The 20,154-nt window shown below is 35.9% G+C and overlaps 1 protein-coding gene across 4 annotated transcripts in view; it reads right to left on the reverse strand.

Moving 5' to 3' along the window:
- Nucleotides 1-20,154, reverse strand: part of DYRK1A (dual specificity tyrosine phosphorylation regulated kinase 1A) — a 184,540-nt gene that overhangs the window by 45,285 nt on the left and 119,101 nt on the right. For 3 of the 4 annotated variants that reach the window (XM_027875522.1, XM_027875519.1, XM_027875521.1), the window contains 3 exons: nucleotides 16,371-16,567; nucleotides 1,813-1,932; nucleotides 302-490 (listed from right to left, as the gene is read on the reverse strand). In XM_027875522.1, the coding sequence (XP_027731323.1) occupies nucleotides 302-490; nucleotides 1,813-1,932; nucleotides 16,371-16,493 (432 nt within the window). In that variant the 5' untranslated portion in view covers nucleotides 16,494-16,567. The remainder of the gene's footprint in view (nucleotides 1-301; nucleotides 491-1,812; nucleotides 1,933-16,370; nucleotides 16,568-20,154) is intronic. The other variant, XM_027875520.1, reaches the window with a different exon arrangement.

Below are 20,154 nucleotides of genomic sequence, written 5' to 3' on the forward strand. Positions count from 1 at the left end.
ACACACACACACACACACACACACACACACACACACACACACACACATATCTCTGGTGTACATATGACAGAGAATATATCACAAAAAAAGTCTAGAAATATAATCCTATAGAGAATAAATTCTTTGCAGAAAAAAATAGTATTATCTCTTATAGCTCCCAAACCTCAGTAGTTACTGAACGCATGGACATCCAACACTTACAAGAGAAAAATGTATCTTACTTGTGATTTTTGTAGTTTCTATTTTAAAATCTAGATTATCCTTCCAATTCAAACAATTTAATAATTTTTCACTGAATTACCTGTCCAAAGGAACCCTTTCCTATTAAAGAGTCAATTTCATAACGATCCATCCACTTTTCCCCATTTTTTACAATATAATCATAATTATCATCATCGTAGCCGTCATTGTAAACTTTCCGCTCCTTTTTATGACTAGAATCATCTCCTTGGCCCTGTTGATGTCTCCGCTTCTTTTTTGCATAGTAAACCTGAAATTCAAGATACATAATTACATTTTTACATTACTAAGTATGCAAATAATTTATATAACCGTTTATGAGAAATTGGTAAGTAAAGTAAAACTGCTAACACTAATGGATTCACGTACTACAGATTCATTCCTTCAAAAACACTGAAATGCTTATTCTATTACTATGCTGATGCAAGCTAAAGTTTAAATAAGATCTGATTTCTGTGCTCATTGAACCCATATCCTTTTCAAAATAAGTGCAATAAATACTCTAACAGTTATTTTTCTTATAAGTTACTAAGACAAAAGAACATCCAAAAAAGCATCTGAAAAAATGTATGTCATTCTGAAGATACTACCTACAGCTTATGCTATGGTTACAAAAATCAAATGAATACTATAATGCTTGATGCTGTCAAAATATAAACTAAATTATTATGAGAAAACATAAGAAATGTTTCTGCATCCAAAAAAAAAATGACCGTATTTTCATATTTATTAATAAAAGTCAAGACAATTTGTAGAAATGACAATAATGAGTAAGATCCTTCATCTCATTTAGAAAAGTTTCTTTAATTTTATCATACTCCATTGCCACAATAATAAAATAGTAACACCATTCAATAACATCAAAATGTTATAAAATGTATAAATACACTACTACCACCTCTCTAACCACACTAATGCATACCTTTCCTCATTCCTCTATTCCAAAAAGCTCATGAGTAATACAAATGAATTATAGGGCTAAATTCTGAGCATAAAAGGAAACACAAACACATCCATTTTCTTAAAGGAACATTCATTCAATAACCAATTACTGAACCAGGATTAAAGTAGGCAAGTTGACATTATGCTCCAAAGATATCTTTGACAGAATCCAAAATACGTAATAGGTAGTGTCTGACAATATCTAAAAGATGGTATCTGAAGAGTCAAAGTATGGGTAAAAATGATTTGAAAGGATCACAGATTTAGAGCTGAAATGGACCTCAAAAGCTGTGTAGTTAAACCTACTCATTTTAAAGATGAACAAAAAGTGAAACCCAGGGAGGATACATGACTTGTCCAAGGAATAAGCTGTCAGAAAAAGCATTTAAACCCTAAATTTCTGACTCCAGGGAAAATGTTTTTTCCACTATAATATACTGCCTTCCATAACTTAAAATAGTAATTTTTTTTAAACCCATGGAGTAACTGTCATTCTTTACTAAGGCTTCAGATTCTTCATCATTAGGAAAAAGTTTGTAGCCTCCATTACTCACAAAATGGTTTTCTGCAGAGTTTTCAACCTCTTTACCAGAATCATGTTGTTGTCAAATAAATAATTTACTTACTTACCTCATTAATATGTTTGTATGTTTTGATCAAGTCAACAGAGAGTTTCCTCAAAGGAGCAGTTGCTGGATCACGGAAGGTTTGGGGCATCCGTCTCTGTAACATGACAATATCAGGTATCACCTTAAATAGATAGAAAAGACTAGTACTTTTAACCAAACCACATTAACTACAACTACAATTAAAAATTAAAATCCATGTCTGTGTATATGAATATGAAAGAAATTATTTTGCTATTATATTAACATCCAATTATTAAATTAGGATTAAGGCTTTTTCTCCTTTATTTCCTTAGGGCCCAGCCCCTGTAGGTCAGTCAGTCAGTCTGTGAAGGACACAGCTGATTGATGAGATGTCCCTCACCCTCAGGTAACATGCTAACCCTAACTCCATCCAATTAATGTTTAGAGTGAAAACAGAGTCTAATCTAGGTGAGTTCTTGCCCCAAGGAAATAAGCCCCAGTCCTTGCACCTTTCCATTGGAGTCTAGGGGAACCCAGGTCACGAAGGAGAAAACCAGAGTCATCTGAGTGGAGATGAATTCCTCTGTCCAGACTTCTGGGAGTGGCTACGTCTCATGATCAAGCCATGTTCTCAGTAGGAAGAACTGAAGACTTCTAGCCCTCCTCCTCATTAAATGTCCAACAATTAAGGTTGATTTCTCTTGCCTGGGGCATCCCCTTCTACAAAAGTATTTAAAGCATTCAGTGTCTCCATGATTTGTCTTTGGTTACTGAGAGAAATCATTGACCATCAATTTTCATTATTAGCTAGTCTAATTAATAAATTATTAATTACCCAGTAACTGTCTCTTGGGGTTTTTCATACATCACAAACACAAACATACACATATTTTCCAAGGCAACTGCTCATCATTTAATTCAATGCAGTCATTTAAATTTGTTAGCTGAGCATGTTCCTTGCTGCTTTCACAACCCTGTGGCACTGGGAATATAACCCAAGTCCTAATACAGATAAGATACTATGGGATATTGTAGACTTCTTCACAGTAAGGGCAACATCTTCTTTCTGCTCAGATCCCTGAACAAGGTCATCGTCTAGAACTAGCTGGCATAAGAGAAACTTATTATAGAAAGACTATATGTAGCTATATAACAAAGAGTATTTGCCAACCAGACAACACAGTGACCTAGTATATACTAAACCTGCCTTGCCTACAGTTGAATAGGATTTTGTGGAAAGATAATTACTGGGCTGACTGGAGGGAAAAAAATCTTTGTATCAAATCTCTGATTAGGGAGCCTGGTATCTAAGATATACACGGAAATAACAGTAATTATGTAAGAACAAAAAGCTCTTCTTGAATGGCTAACTAGTCAGCAACAATTCCCAAAGAAATATGGTAAACAATTAGCAATAATATAAAATATTATTACAAATAACTAATAATAAGAGAAATTCAAAGCAAATAACAAAAAATGGGAATAGCCAATACTAAAGGGGTTATAAAAACACAAGAATACAACACACTGTTGGAGGAGCTATGATCATTCTAAGGAGCAATTCTTGAATAAGACTAAGAGGATGACTAAAAGGTTCACACTTTTTGACTCAGAGACCTCAAGCAACGTCAGGTACTCTTAAACATACCAAAATATTTATAGTTGCATGCTTTGAAGAAATAAAGAAAAGGAAACAAATCAGATGTCTAATGACTTGGGAAAGGCTAAGCATCATAAACATATTCACGTAACAGGAAACTATTTCACACAATGACTGTGAAGAATACAGACCGACATGGGAAAAATTATACGAATTCATACAAAATTAAGTAAGTAGAAGTGGGAGAGGAATATACACAATAATTTCAATGATGTAAATGGAAAGAAAAAAAAAACTCGAAGACTGTATAATTATAATGAATAAGCTTCGCCTCAAAGGAAAAAAGGAAAAAATATATCTCCCCATCTTCTTTGCAGAGGTAAGGAGGGAATGAGGGAACACTACACACATGGTCAGATTTAGTTAACATGTTGGTAAGTTTTACGGAACTATATTTTTTCTTTTTGTTATATTTGTTACAGAGGATTGCTCTATGGAAAGAGAAGGAGAGGAAGAGGAACATGTTTAGAAATGATATAAAAATGAAAAATGTCAAAAACAAAGACAAAATTTTAATATAATGTATCGATATCTGGCTTCCAAATAGATAGTTATATTATTTTAATAAAAGGATGTTGTGATATTTCTAAATGGCGGTTGACTGCAATGCTTTCTACAGAAAGCCACTTGACAAATTTCATGAGCCTATCAATCAGAAAATAACTGCAAGGGAGGCCTGGGAAGGTATACAACCTTATACCCAAGAGTTTCCAGTCTAAAATTCTCCTCTCCTGTTACTGAAGTACTGAAATTTTCTTGCTGTCCATGAAAATGGGTCAAGTTTCCATTTTATCTATACTATTTCAATTATTTTCCATCACTTTTTCTGCACAAGAAGAAGATGCCATTTCAATTACAGCATAGGTGCCATGAATTGAACTGATGAGAGAAGAAAGGCTTCATTCTTCTAGTTTTCCCTCTTTTAACCAAGCTTCTAGAAATGGAGCCGGGGGTGCCTGTTTCTCTTCTGTTTTTTGTTCTCAGTTTCAGTTTCAGGTTACCAGAGTGATCCCTATGGATCCAGGAGTTCAAGTCACTCTGACCTTGGAAGGAGAATTACAGGTGGGAAGGTGAAGCCAGCCAGCCTGTTATGGAAGCCTTGAGAAGCTAGAGTGCCTGGGACTTGGAACTGGGACTGAAATCTATGAGAAGTGAGCTAAATGTGATCCTAATCCCCTTTTTGGAGACTAAAGCGGTAGGAATGAGTAGATGGGGAGGAGGTGGAAGGAGGATGATTATGCCTCCTATGTATTGGAGGAATAAGATTATACCATCTGACATAAATAGTCCTTTTTAAACACTACTCCAGCTTTTAGTGGCTAATGGAACTGGGTATAGGGAACATCCCCTACATTTAAGAGGAATGCCATCAGTGGGGTTTAGAGCCATTTGCAGAGAGCCTAAATACCCCTAATCTGCCTTAAAGAAGAATCCTGGGGATGGATTGAAATCTAACCTACCTGGCCTTCCAGGCAGTAAGGGTCATGGTAGTCTACGTTATATGTAGGACCTTGTCTGGGATAAAATTGGGACCTTCACTTTGGGGTACTCCTAGAGAAATTCTCTGCCCAGGACTTTGGATTCTAAATACTCTAAACCATAAGGTACAAGACAAATTCAGCAATACTTTTAGGCTGCAAATGTAATATTGATTTTTTTTCCCCAGTGAGTGTTCCCTCATAAGTCAGTTACATTAGTGTAATTTTGCAAACTTTTTATTTTTTATAAACATGCTACTCTTATATAAGTACCTGCACAGTATATGGAATCACTAGATTGCTACTGTCTGGTAAGAAATGTTCATATTTTTTTTTTTTTGTTTTTTGTACTTAAACTGACATAGACAGTTTGTCTTTTGTAAAAGCAAAACGCCCTGTAATTTCTTAGGTTAAGAGTGCCTGTGCCTAAAATCTAAAAGCAGCTGACATTCTTTATTAATTCTTCAGCTGAGCCTACTTGTTTTCTTGTCCTGATGGCTAAGTTTATAATGCCCTTTGGTTTGCTCTGGCAAAAGCAAGGATCCAGGGGGAGTTTCAGGTACCCTTTAAAAGAAAACTCAAGGGGCAGCTAGGTGGTGCAGTGGATAAAGCTACAGCCTTGGAGTCAGGAGGACCTGAGTTCAAATCTAGCTTCAGACACTTGACACTTACTAGCTGTATAACCTTGGGCAAGTCACTTAACCCCAACTGCCTCACCAAAAAAATAAAATAAAATAAAACTGAAGAGCAAATTGCCTGACCCTCTATGGGGATCACTTATGCTAGAGTGACCCCTAAAGAATTTTAGTGTGCCCTGCGTAGAAAGGGACACTTTTTCTTTTGGGGTACAGCCCTCAGGTGGATGGCCTTAAGTACTAAGGGAATCTTTGGAAGATTTTCCACCTAGGATAGTTCTCATTTGAGAAAAAGGACATCATCTCAGGTCCCAAACTGCTATAGAGATAGAAATAGAGATAGAGATAGCAATAGCTTCACATAGTTTGGAAAGTTCAGCATAAATCAGATTTCTATTCAAGACAGAAGCCAGTTTTGCCTTTGCTCTTCTTTTGCTTGTGGATTGAGAAAGGCCCTGTAAGCCTAAGGCTAAGCAAGCAGCAATATTGTAAACTTTGGAAAATGCTTTGTGTTTTGTCAGCTTATTTGGGGAATTTTGTGAAATGTTTCTTGTTCTATGAATCTGCAAAACTCTGTATTTGGAGGTAACAGTGACTTTCATCCATACCTTTGGAATTGTATGTGATAGTGTAACATTGGCTGTTTTGAGACTTTATTGTATGGCACTGGGGAAGGAAGTAAAAGGACATTGCTTATGTCTCAGCAGAGACCAAAGAGAAATAAACTGAATTTGGGTCAAGGACTGTGAGGAAGACAGGAAGGAAGGGAGGAAGGAAGGAAGAAAAAAAAGAAAACTGCATCCCCGAGTATATGCCAGAATGGCAAAAAACAAAGTGGAAAATGTGTAACCCAGGCTTCTCTAGGCATTTCCAAAGTAAATGTTTCTATATAAAAGCTTTTAAAAACAAAAACAAAAACAAAAAACCACTATTTCAGGTAAAACTCTCTCACAAATAGGCTCAAAGAACACCTGGCTACATTCAAGGTTCTAAGCAAAAATGAAGTATTCTTAAATAAACAAAAGAAACAGAAGAGGGGCTTCAGTATAAAGAAGAAAACAAACTCCAGACTTCTATAGGGAAATTAGAAGGTGTAAGGATATCACACAAAAGGGAAAAGGAAGAAAAGAAGGACCAGTGAAAACTTAGAATTGAGTCACTAATAAGAAACTATACCCTCTCTGAGTAGGAATAATTACATATCCTCCATGAAATGATGGTATGGATCCATAGGATGCAGTAAGTATGATGAAAAAGTTTTAAGATTCTTAGTGGTTGGTGGCTCCCAAGTGAAGGATGAAGCAGTAATATGTAAAAAGAACATTAACAATAAAAAGGTATGCTTTCTTCTTGTGACACATTCAAAACAAGATAATTCCTTCCTCCCTCTACCAACACTTAAACTTGATAATTACTATTCAACTTCTAGTACTTCACGTGCTAGAATCTTGTCCTGATCGCTAAGTTTATCTGCTCCCAAAAAATTCTATGAAGAGTGGTTATAGCAAATATCAAACGATTTTATACACAAAAATGAAGATTGGGCAACAAGTGCTATCATCACTGGTTCCTGTCAAGAATAAGGGCTTTCAGAAAAGAAAGGGAAATATAGGAAGTAAACAGCTGATGAATGTTACTAAAGCATACTGAGAAAATCTAATCAGTATTGCGTACGTTTTTATCATTGATTCTATTCTGTATCACTGCCAATATTTTGTGTAACTACCTAAGCCATGTTTCATTTAACTCCAAGTTAAGTTTGGAAGTTCTGCTTTCCTATAAATTAACTTACTGTCTCTGAGTTAAGTTTACAAATTCAGTTTTCCTACTAATCACTTCTATTCTTGTGTCAAAGAAATCTGTCACCCCTCAAGGATGACGGTGGATACACAAAGTCTGGCCTGTTATCTCTACAACAGTGGCTGTCCTTCAAGAAAGTCTGATCTGGGGGCAGCTAGGTGGCACAGTGGATAGAGTACCAGCCCTGGATTCAGGAGGACCTCAGACACATAAACACTTACTAGCTGTGTGACCCTGGACAAGTCACTTAACCCCACTGCTTAGCCAAAAACAAAAACAAACAAACAAACAAAAGAAAGTCTGATCTGCTGTTACTGTGACACTAACTAGTCATGCAGGTGGACACAACCAATAAGCTTTCCATAGCAATAAGACAGAAGATGGGGTTGTTGCTAGCCCTGCATTCCAAACTGCCAGTCAATCATATTGACCCACACATCTATAATGCTTCTGACTTTGTAACCAACTGTACTGTTTTCCTCATTCGTATTGCTGCCTTCTAGTTTTCAGCTTTTGTCCAGAAAAATAATTTGTCAGCGCTCATTCAGGGACAAGGTCTTAGTTTGTTGAGGAGGCCAACATTTTGCTAATAAATAGATCATGCTTAGAGCTTTGTGCCTCAGTTTACCTTAATTTCAACCATTACAATGGATATTCTACTAATGCAATGACCTAACTGGCATGGTTAGAAATCTAAAATTTCATTCATCTATTCACTGATGTCTTAACATGGTCTTAAATCCAATAAAGAGGTCAATCTGGCCAACATGCCATCACAACACTACAGGACCCCAAGAGTTCATAGGTATTTCTAATAGGAAGTATAACAACAACTTCCTCAACATACATTAGTGATGCACACAGTGGTATAGTTTTGACACTAATATTTCCTCAAAGACACTACTGCTTGCCTTACTTGTATTATTACAACATACTCCTAATGAGCAAAACTAAAATAAAGGCTCAATGGCAAAGATGATCAGAAACAACAGGTAATCAAGTTGTTCAGATTTTACATTGCGTTCTTATGTTTTGTTCTCTTTACCTGTTTTTCTTCTATTCTACTCCACTAATCTACCTTTGTATTTTTTCAAGCCAGTATCACCATAATTTTGAAAATTATTGATTTATAATAGTGCCCAGTAATGCTAGATTATTCCAATTTTTATCACATTCCTTGATACTCTTTTTTCCATTAATCTATATTGGTTTTTAAAATTTTTTCTATAATATATCTTCATGATAACCTTAAATTTTTTATTTTTTTTAATCAGCAAAAATCTGCCTTATCCCATCCCCTACCTGAAAAACAAAAGAAAAACAAAATCCTTAATACAAATATATATCAAGCATTTACGCAAAATAAATTTTCTCACTTGGCCAGATTCCAAAAAAAAAAAAAAAAGGCTCATTCTGCATTGAGTCTCACCTTCATTAGGAGGCAGGGAACATGCTCAGTTTTCTAAAATAATTGCTGATTATTATATCGACTGGATTTCCTAACTCTTTCAAAGTTATTTGCCTTTATATTATCTTTAAATAAACTGTTCTCCTGGTTTCACTGACTTCACTCTATCAGTTCTTAAGAATCTTCCCAGGTTTAGGGGCAAGTAGGTGGCGCAATGGATAGAGCTCTGGTCCTGGAGTCAGGAAGAACCAAGTTGAAATCTGGCCTCAGACACGTGACACTTATTAGCTGTGTGTCCCTGGGCAAATCACTTAACCCCGATTGCCTCACCAAAAAGCAGCCAAAAAAAAAAAAAAAAAAAAACCCTCTTCCCAGGTTTCTCTGAAACCACCCCCTTAATGATTTCTTACAACACAATAACATTCCATCACATTTGTATACTGTAACTTGTTTGGCTATTCCTTAATTTATGTGCCCTCAGATTCCCATTCATTGTTATAAAATACACAAACTAAAAAAACTTCAATTTTTTGTACATCCTTAGGTTTATTTTACTTAGGACTAATCCTTCCCTTAATCTACCCTTTCTCCCTCCTCCTCTTTCTCTACTATTTCTTTGTTGAATGAAATGTGTTTTTGTAAGTATATGTATTCTTCCCTCCTTTGACCAATTCAGATAAGAGGAAGATATGAATGTCAGCTACTCACTCCCCCTTACCCTTCTCTTCATTTGTACAGATGACTGCTTTTCATACCTTGATCATGTGAGACAAATTACCCTACCTTCTTTCACCTTTCCCTCCCTTCCACTACCCATCGTCCCTGTTTCCCTCAACTCTCCACCCCTCCCACCCTCGCAAAGTATTCGATTCCCTTCCCTTTCTCATTGGAAAGATCATTAAGACTTAGCAGAACCTTTTCCATGCCTGTAGACTAATTAGATTCCCTCTATGTCCCCTGGTGATGACAGGATTCAAAGGGGAGATTTTACATACATATACAATCTCCCTATATTAGGATATAAGTAATTTAGTCCTTGATCATTGGTTATTCATGTTTACCTTTTTGTGTTTTTTTAAATCCTGTATTCGAACTTGAAAAGTTTCTTCACAGCTCTGGTATTTTCATCAAAAAGGCTTGTAAGTCAGATATTTCATTAAAAGCCTGCTTTGCCCCCTTGCAGAATTATAGTCAATTTTGCTGAGTAAACAAACCTTGGCTTGAATCCTATATCCTCTGCCTTCTGGAATATTTTTTTTTCCCTAAGCCCTCCACTTTTTTTTATCATGGTGCTTGCTAAATCATGTGTGATTTTGACTGTGGCTCCCTGGTACTTGAATTCTTTCCGACTACTTGTAATATTTTTTTCTTTGACCTAAAAACTTTGGACTTTCCTGGGATTTTTCATTTTAGGGTTTCTTTGAGGAGGTGACAGATTTAATCTTTTTTTACTTTGCTCTCTTCTTCCAACAGAACTAGGCAGTTTTCTTTTAAGATTTCTAGATGCTTATTCTGGTTGTGGCTTTCAGTAACCCAATGAATCTTAATTTTTTTCTCCTTCATCTGTTTTAGCCATGTGAAATTAGGTACTTCATTTCATTTTTTTTTCAGTCTTTTAACTTTAATATTTTTTCCTGGCTCATGGAATCACTGGCTTCTCTCTGATACATTCTAATTGGTTCATGGTTCAAAGAGTTAGTTACTTGGAAAAGGTTTCATGCCTTTTTACCTCTGATATTCTCTTCCCAATTAAGTCTTCCATAGCTCTCATTTCTTGTTCAGTTTCTTCCTCTAAGATTCTCATTTCATGGATAAAATACTTTTTACCTCTTTTTCCAACACTCTTGCTTCATCTCCTCCAGGAATTCTTGTTGAATTTGTGCCCAAGGTGTGTTTTTCTTTAAGGTTTGGATTATAGATGCTCTGGAGTCATTCCTTCCTTCTGGTTTTGTGTCTTGAGCATCCCTGTCACCACAATTCTTTTTATTGTGGAATTCTTCTTTTGTCAGCTCAACCTTCCAATTCACTTCCTGACTTCAGATCTGACGTTAAGATTTGATTCTGTGCACTTCTGTAGGGAAAGGGCTAGGCCCTCTGAGTAATCTGATCAATAAAACACTAAACCTTTAGATTTGTTAAGGCAACAGCCTAGCCAGGAATAATGGATACCTGTATAACTATTTGAGTATGTTATGATTATATCTACATAAATCTTGAATAAGGAGCTAAGATAGTTACATAAATAGAGGCAAGCAGCCCAGTCCAGCAAACATCCAAAAGTTATACTGAATAATGATCCAAAAGTCCAATGAGAAGCCACATCAAATACCCAAAGGCAGTATGAAGAAAGCTGCCAGAAAAGGCAATGCTAGTACTAGTAAAAAGATATGAGACATCCCAGTGTAAACAGAGATGGGAAGGGAAGGAAACACCTGTATACTAAGTCTCTGAATTCAGAAACAGCAAGAGTGAGAAGTTCATTCAAGAAAGCCCCAGGGTGGTAGAGAACCTATACCATGGGAGTGGCAATGCCAACACTCAGACTAGGCCACCCCAGCACCAAGCTGAGATTCCACACAGTGTCCTGTATATTCAGTGCTCTGAACCTCAAAGACACAGAAGGACCTACCTCTGAGAATGACAAGTCAGTGCAGGAACCAAGGAGTAACCTAGGTCAGGGCCCAATAAGGCAACCACCCCAAACCAAAGATGCAGGAGGGAGCAAAGCCTGGTCATAGAACAAAACCCTAAGGTTCCTAAAGTCCTTCAGCCTCCAAGGAAAAAGAGATAAGGAAACTGAAGACACAATTCTACAGCGACTTACAACAGATTCACAGATGCCAAAAAATCCAACTTAGATAGAAGAGTAGCATCATAACTATTAAAAACACAAACTCAAATGAAAAAAATAGTTTTTCCACAAGGATGATATGAATAACTAGAAGAAATGAAGCAAGAGATTTAAAAAATGAAATAAGAGCCCTAGGAGGAGAGATTTGGGAGAAAAGAACAAAAAGTGGTAAATCTTAGCGAAGTAATAGGCTCCCTGAAAATTAGACTAAACCAAAGTCAATGATTCCATCAGACAGCAAGAAATAGAACAAAATTGAAACACCGAAAAAAAAAATTAGAAGAAAATGCAAGCTGGGAAATAGATCAAAGATAATTTTAAAATCAATGAATTGCCTAAAAACCATAATTTTTAAAAATCTGCTTTAAGAAATTACAAATGAAAATTGCTGAAAGCTATTATAACTGGAGGGTAAAGTGAAGATTGAAAGAACCCACTGATAACCTCCTTTAAAAAAACAAGAGCAACAACAACAAAATGAAAAATTCTAGGAATGCCAAAGTCAAAATTCTGAGCTCCAATGTCACAGAAAAATACTTCAAGGAGCAAAAAAAGGTTCAAGTAACAACTTAGCATAACCTCAGGATCACATAAGACTTTGCAGCTTCTGCTATAAATGAGGAGACATCTGGGAATACAATATTCCAAAAGGAAGTGATAAGCTTGCAACCAAGAATCATTTACCCTACAAAGTTCAGTTTCATACTATGGGGTAAAAATAGACCTTTTGAGAATAGCAGCCTACCAAGCATTCTTGTTGCTGCAATGCAAACAAAAGATCTAGAAAGAAATATACATGAACAACCAGAAGTGGCTGTTTAATGATGAAAAGCTAACATTTTAATAAGAGAAGAAACAAGCATCTCTTCAAAACTTTAATATCTTCAAAGAGTAATGAGAGAAGGCGGGGCATGAGAGGCACCCGCTGTGGACTGGTTCTGTTCTGAGGGCTTTAAAAGGGGAAAGAAAAGGGATGATGTAGAAAAGAGGAATGGGTAGTATTAGAAATTTCTTATAACTGGGATGTGAGAGGAGAGTACACAAACAACAAGGAAAGGTAGGAGGGTTAGGAATCAGATGAACTTCACTTTTAACTAAACCTGGACTCTGGACAATAAAGAGTTGCATACACTCATGCAAGTGCATTCATATTCACGGTAAAGAATATGGTGCAGAAATATATCAAACTCAATGTGGAAACTGAAGGCGATAGGGAAAAGATGATTAAAAGAGAAGATAATAAATTGGGTGTGGTGACTTGGCAAGTAATCCCTGCCACCAAGGAGACTGAGGTTGGTAGGTTAGTCAGTCAATAAACATTTAGTAAGTACCCAGTGGGTGCCAGGCACCGAACTAAGCGTTGGCGATATAAAGAAATGAAGACAGTCTCTGCCCTCGAGGACCTTGAGAGTTCAGAGCTTTAACTGATTGCTAGCCTGAAAGATGTCTATACTAAATCCAATACCGATAAATACGGGGCCATCAGGCTATTTAAAAAAAGGCAAACTGGCTCAGGTAAGAAAAATGGAGCATGTCAAAGCTCTTGTGCTGATCAGTAGTGCTATACAGTCCATAAAGGCTACTGCACTTGCAGCCTGAGTTAGAAAGACCCAGTCTCAAAAACATATAAACTCTCAAAGAAAAAAAATGGGGGGGGTAGTAGGGAGGGAGGAGAAGGACAGAGAAAAGGAGAAGAAAGGAAACAAGAGAACAGATAACACTGTAGACTAAATACCTGCAAACAAAATAAACTTCTGATACCAAACTTGGGGATTAAAGCAGGAGGGAACCAGCACTTAAAAAGCAAGGAACTAGAAATTAAGGGCACCCATGAATTGGGCACACTTGGGAACAAACTTGTATGTCAATGTAGGGGAATATTATTGCAACAATAAGAAATTACCAAAGATATTATTTCAGAGAATCACAGAAAGTAGAAACTGATGCAATATGAAATTAGCAGAACCAAGAGAACTTATACAATGACAACATTAAAAGAAAAAAAACTTTGAAAGACTTGAGAAACTCTGATCAAAGAAGCTGTATGATGAAGCATGATACTCATTACCTGACAGAGACTTGACTCAAGATGTGGAAAGAGAAATTCATTTTTGGACAGATTTATTTTGCTTGACTATACTAACTTATAGCAAGGATTTTTTTTTCCTTCTATTTCTATATTATTGATAGTAGTATTAAGAAAAAAGAAGAAAAGAAAGAACCAGTTGAAAGTTTTAAAGAGTACACAGAGGAAAGAGGAAAAAGTTCAGAAGAGAGAAAAGACAAACAAGCAGGATAGTTTCGAAGCTAATTTTTTTCCAGCAAATGGTATGAATACAAATTTAGTGCTTTCATACACAAAGAAATGACGTAGGTATAAATTCACATCACAAAATAAACTAGAGCAAAAATGTTAAGTTCTCTCCTTCATAACTATGGATAGAGGAAGATTTTATAACCAAACAAAGGATAAGGGAGATCATAACAGATAAAACATTCTTGATGATTATATAAAAATTAAAAAGATTTTTTGAATGAACAAAACAATGGTGGCAGAAGAAAAAAAAAAGGCTGAGTAAAATCTTCACATCAGGCATTACTGATATGAGTGACACTTGATATCTAAATCTATTTGAAATTAATGTCTATAAAACATGGTGTGATTCCTCAATAGATAAATGGTCACATGATAGTAAGAGTTTTAAAAAATAAATGCAAATTACCAACAAGCATATAAATTAACAGACTTGGAAGTATATTAAAAACTTGCTTTTAAGTTTCTCAAGAAATAACTATTTCTCCCAAAATATGGTGTGCAAAATGATCCAGATTAGAGTGTGGGAAGAAAACATTAGGACATTTCTTTATATTTATTTTTGTCTAAAAAGATAAAGAATTTTTTAAAACTAAAATACTTTACTAAAATACACTGTACAGACTGGTGCCCTCATTCAATCCTCATGTCACAGTCAAGTGCCACACAAGATACTTAATATATCCTACATGATCATAAATTTAGATCTGGAAAATACTTCAAAGGCTATTGAGTCAACCTATTCATTTTATAGATGAGGAAGGAACCTGGGGCAGAGTCTAGCCCAGAATTGGAGGGCTACTGAATATCTGATGCAGGATTTGAATCAAGGTCTTCTTGATTTCAAGTCCAGTGCCCTTAGCTACTTCTCAGAGAGAAGACACCAGTGGCATCCTCACTAGTGAGTCTGCTTTCAATGTACTGTGACATATTGTAGTTATATGTGCCTGGATTATGAGGATTACATTATCTAGTTTTAAGTAAACTAACCCTCAAAAAGATTTCTGCAGAAAAAACACATTAAAAATACCAATAATTCGATAATACTAATAGAGGAAGCCACTGGATTACTATGATATTGCTTGATTAGAAAGCAGCATTTGCTGCTAAAATGTGGAGAACAAGAGAATGACCACTTCTCCAGTTACTGAAAATAAGACCCCTAAATAGCGAGAGAGGGAGGGAAGGAAGGGGACGAAGGGAAGGGAGGGAGGGAGGAAGAAGAGAGGGAAGGAAAGGAAGGAAGGAAGGAAGGAAAGAAGGAAGGAAGGAAGGAAGGAGGGAGGGAGGGAGGGAGAAAGGTATTGCATTTCAGCTAAAAAATAATAATTTGAAAAAATAAGCTACCTGAATAAGCTGCCCTGTCAAGTACTCATTCAAACAATAAATCTTCAGAGTAGGAGGGAAGTAGAAGCAGAACTGGCCTTGGGAGTCAGAAAGATCTCGGTACAAATTCTAGCTATGTCCCTTACTTTCCAGTGTAACACTGGAAAGTCAAGTCTTCTGCTTAAGCTTCAGTTTCATTATCTGTAAAATGAAGGTTCCTTCCAGGACTAACATTCCAATACTATCAAACAGTTACTTGACTATGGATATAATGCCAATTTACATCTGATCATCCATTCACTTCCCAAAATGAATTTTAAGAATTATCAACATCGCTAAAATCTGCCACATGACCTAGTATCATTGTTCTAAGGCACATATCATCCTCATTACTATTAGGTTATTTTCATTAGATTGAATTGTTAAAGCTTTGTCTGACACTGAAGCATGTGCCCTGCCTGAGAACAGAAAGATAGCAGACTGAGGTTTGGAATCAGGCGTATCTTTTCAGACATGATGAATGTTTTGACTACTCTTATTTGTTAACAGGAAGGGTTCCACCAGATTTTGTGAGTGAAAGGGAAATCATTAGTGATATACTACATATATAAAGTGAAAGTGATGTAAAAAGAGCATAAGTAAATATAAAAAATTATATTTTAAAGCAATTATAGCTATATTGCTAAAGTAAGAGTAAAGAAATCCTTTGTTTTTCAATTTAGTTTTTTTTTCCTTTAAAGACTTTTCACTTTAGAGGTGCAGGTTATTTAAGGGGCAACCTATACCCAAACCATTAGGATAACTGGATGTTCTACTGTAACAAATCATGACCTGCTTCTAATAAACAAAGTGATTACTCCAAGTGACATAATTTTATAAAAAACATTTTCTGGACTACCATTTCTCATCTGACATAAGAATGTATATTTTCTTTAATTAAAAAACATAATTTGATTCTACTGAAAATAGTTTATCTTTAAACAAACATTTGGAACCCTGCATAACTTGCAGAGAAACAAACTCAACTAACCCGATCAAACCACTCATATTTCTTATTTTCTCAAATTTTAAGGCAACAATAAAGTGTCATCCCAGAATTAAGCTGTCTAATATAACACAAACATACCTGGTTAGTTACAGGCTGTTGAATCTGGTCAGTATAAGATAAGGCAGAAACCTGTTGGTCATTTATGTTTGGCTGACGGCGGTCACTGTACTGCTGATGTGAATGGGGCATTTGTCCAGCCATCTGAAGACCAGCGGCATGGAATGAAAATGATGGTGCAAGGCGAACAGATGAAGGTTTGCATGCTGAAGTCTCTCCTATGAAAAGAAAAGAAGATTATGAGGAAAAATTCATATTCTCCTAATATGTGAATCATCTGATATTTATTTGGGTTTTTTAACTTCATTCAGGACCTTTCAAAACTGAATATAGTATTTATATGTCATTAGACAATATGTTCTGAAAGAATTCTAATTAAAAATTATTTTACGTTAATCTTTGTACTTTAAATGTACTAAGGTGATTGTCATTTAGAGAAACACTTCAAAAAGTCTTCTGTTATATGAACTACTTCAATACTGGATTTTCAGATTTTATTACTTCAGTGATCTATAATTTCATCAATGTGGAAATCCACTTCTATCAACAGACAAAAAGTCCTCTCTAACTGGTAAGCGTTATGTGAGAGTTGCTATTGCTGGAAAATGTAATTTCATAGATCAAATTTAGGTCAAATGACATCACCTCTCCTCTGACATATTGCAACAGTGCTTCAATCCATCCTCCATACAAATGTAACTGTATTTTCTTTAAAGACAGTGTTTCCCTACTGAAACTCAAGTGGTTCCCTATTGCCTCCAATATAAAATATAATTCCTCTGATTGGCTTTTAAAATTCACCATAATTAAGAACCAACCCATATTTCTAGCCTCCTTATACATTATTCCCCTCCTTATTCTCTTTTCGTTTCTAGCTAGGTGGCTCACTGGATAGAGCTTTGGGCATGAAGTCAGAAAGAACCGAGTTCAACTCTGGCCTCACACTTAAACTAGTTATACAGAAGTACTGGACAAGTAAGTCACTTAACCTGTCAGCCTCAGTTTCCTCAGCTATAAAATAGAAATAATAATCACACCTACTTTCCAGAGTTGTTGTGTAGATAAAATGAGATAATATTTGTAAAAAGCATTTAGCACAATACATGGCACAAAGTAGGCAATTAATAAATGTTTATTTCCTGTCTGGCTTGTTCGTACTCTATAGTCCAGCCAAAATGGCCATCTTGATAATACTTATATTGTTGTAGTTCAGTCATTTCAGTCATGCCTGACTCTTTGTGACCTCATTTGGGTTCGTTGCTGTAGTTTTGTTGTTGGGTTTTTTTTTTTGTTTTGGGGTGTGTCTTGGGGGGGTTGGGGGGGGTTGCAGGAGGGAAATGTGGTTTGCCATTTTCTTCTCCACCTCATTTTACAGATGAGAACTGAGGCAAACAGAGTAAATGACTGTGCCCAGGGTCACTAAGTATTAAGTGTCGGAGGCCAAATTTGAACTCAGGAAGATGAGTTTCCTTGACAACAAGTCTAACATTCTGTCCACTGCGTCATCTTGTTGCCTGTTGTTCATATATAAAACCTTACTTCCTTGCCTTAGAAGTGACCCTGGAATATGTCTTCTCACTTCCTTCAAGACACAGATCAAGCACTACCTTTTAAGCCAGAGGTTCTTAACTTCTTTTGTGTCGTCGACCCCTCTTCAGAATGTTTGTAATTGCATAAAAATAAAATTAATTGGATTACAAAGGAAATCAATCAAAACTACTAGAAGGCAGTTATCAAAATACTTTTTAAAACAAGTTTATAGAGTACAAATTAAGAACTCACATTCTAAATAATGCCTCTGTCTGGATCCCTTCAGTTGCTACATTAGATATCAATTATGTTGCAACAATTTTCATCTTATATTTAGTCTGCATGTATCTATTCTGTATACACACACACACACACACACACACACACACACACACACACACACACATGCACTTCTTTCCTTAAAGAATGTACAGTCATCTCATGGATTAAGGAAATGAGGGAGGGAGGGAGAAAACTTGGAACTCAAAAGTTTAAAAAAAATGAACAGTAAAAATTATCTTTACATGCAATTCGGAAAAAAAATATTTTTAAAAAGAGAGAAAGAATGTACTCTAGATATAAGAGAAAGTCTCTGCAAAGGCATAGAGACAAGAGACTGAATATTGTGTACCACAAATGAATGAATATGTACTTTTTTAAAGTTAACACTTTTAGTCAAAGACTGATGCTGTCACTATGTCGAAAAGTGTTACTCACTCAAAGGTTATGCTCAGCGGACCCGAAGAGGGGGAAAAAACATAAATAGACAACTACAGATGGGGGGAGGGGGTGGAGGTGGGAGGGAGGCGCACTGCAATGTAAGCTCCTTGTCATCAGTGAATATCTATTTAATTATTTGTCATTAGATTCCCAAAGGCTAGCACAGCGCCCAGCCCACAGTAGGTGCCCACTAAGTGCTTGTGATTGAAATTTAAAATGTTTTGTCTTGGAATTCTTTTAAGGGTTCTCCTAAGCTTTCACTTGGATCATCTAGATCAGGGGTGGAGAACCTGTGGCCTCAAGGGCACATGTGGCCCTCTAGGTCCTCAAGTGCAGCCCTTTGACTGAATCCAAACTTCACAAAACAAATCCCCTTACTAAAAGGATTTGTTCTATGAAGTATGGATTCAGTCCATTGACCATGTCCAAAAACATATATGTAATTTGGAATCTTGAGTCTATCACCTTTCTGTCAGGAGGTAAGTATGTTGTTTCATCACCAGTTTTCTGATTGTGGTCTGTCACAGACCACAGATCAAGAGCTCTTAAGTCTTTCAAAGTTGTCTGTCTTTACAATGTTGTTGTTACTGTAGGATCACCTCCTTCATAAAGCCTTTCCTGATTCCTACAAACTGGAAGCCTCACCACCCCCTACCTTGGGAGTGAACAATTTTTATTAATTTACATTTCTTTTCTGGGGTGTTATATTTGTTGGGGGGGGGAGGTTTTCCCTTTTCTTGATGGATTTCACATGTTAATTTCATTTCTGTAGGAATTCATTTATGGCTTGCACAATTTCTCTCAGATGATATTTAGATTCTCTATTCCTGTTTTGTTCATTTGAGCATCTTATGCCTTTGCAAGTAGCATAATTTAAGAGTTTCTGATAACTTTTGCCACATCTATTCCATACATTGTAAATTTCTTCCTAATTAGATGTTGACAATTTGTTTTTTCTCAATAAAAAAATTAGATTATTCATTGATTAACTTGGCCCAAAGAAACTCAGCTTAATTTATTAGCCCAATAGTCTCCCATTTTCTCTCTTCTTTGATTTTCAATGTTCCTTCTGTTATTCTTGTTTTCTATGTATGAGTTCATTGATTTGCAAGATATTTTCTTAGGTACATGTGCAGTTGATGCTTTTTAATTTTTTTTATTTTTAGGCAATTGGGGTTAAGTGACTTGCCCAGGGTCACACAGCTAATAAGTGTCAAGTATTTGGTCTGAGGCCAGATTTGAACTCATATCCTCCTGACTTCAGGGTCAGTGCTCTATCCACTGTGCCACCTAGCTGCCCCCTTTTTTCCTTTTTTTTTTTAAAAACAGTTTATGCTTTTTTGTTAATAAGTTTTTAAAAAGAGATAAATTTTATCCTTCTTTAAAGCATTCATAGCATCCTACAAATTTGAGTATGTTGTCTCTTTTTTTCTTTTTCTTTCCTTCCTATTCTTCACGATAAAATTATTTAGTCATCATTTTCCAGCAACATTTGTTCATATTTCTCTATAGTATCTGAGTTAAAATCTATAAAGGATGCATTTAATATTTTTAC

The sequence above is a fragment of the Vombatus ursinus genome, unplaced genomic scaffold, assembly GCF_900497805.2.
Source record: "Vombatus ursinus unplaced genomic scaffold, bare-nosed wombat genome assembly UNPS02014809.1, whole genome shotgun sequence".
Lineage (NCBI taxonomy): Eukaryota > Metazoa > Chordata > Mammalia > Diprotodontia > Vombatidae > Vombatus > Vombatus ursinus.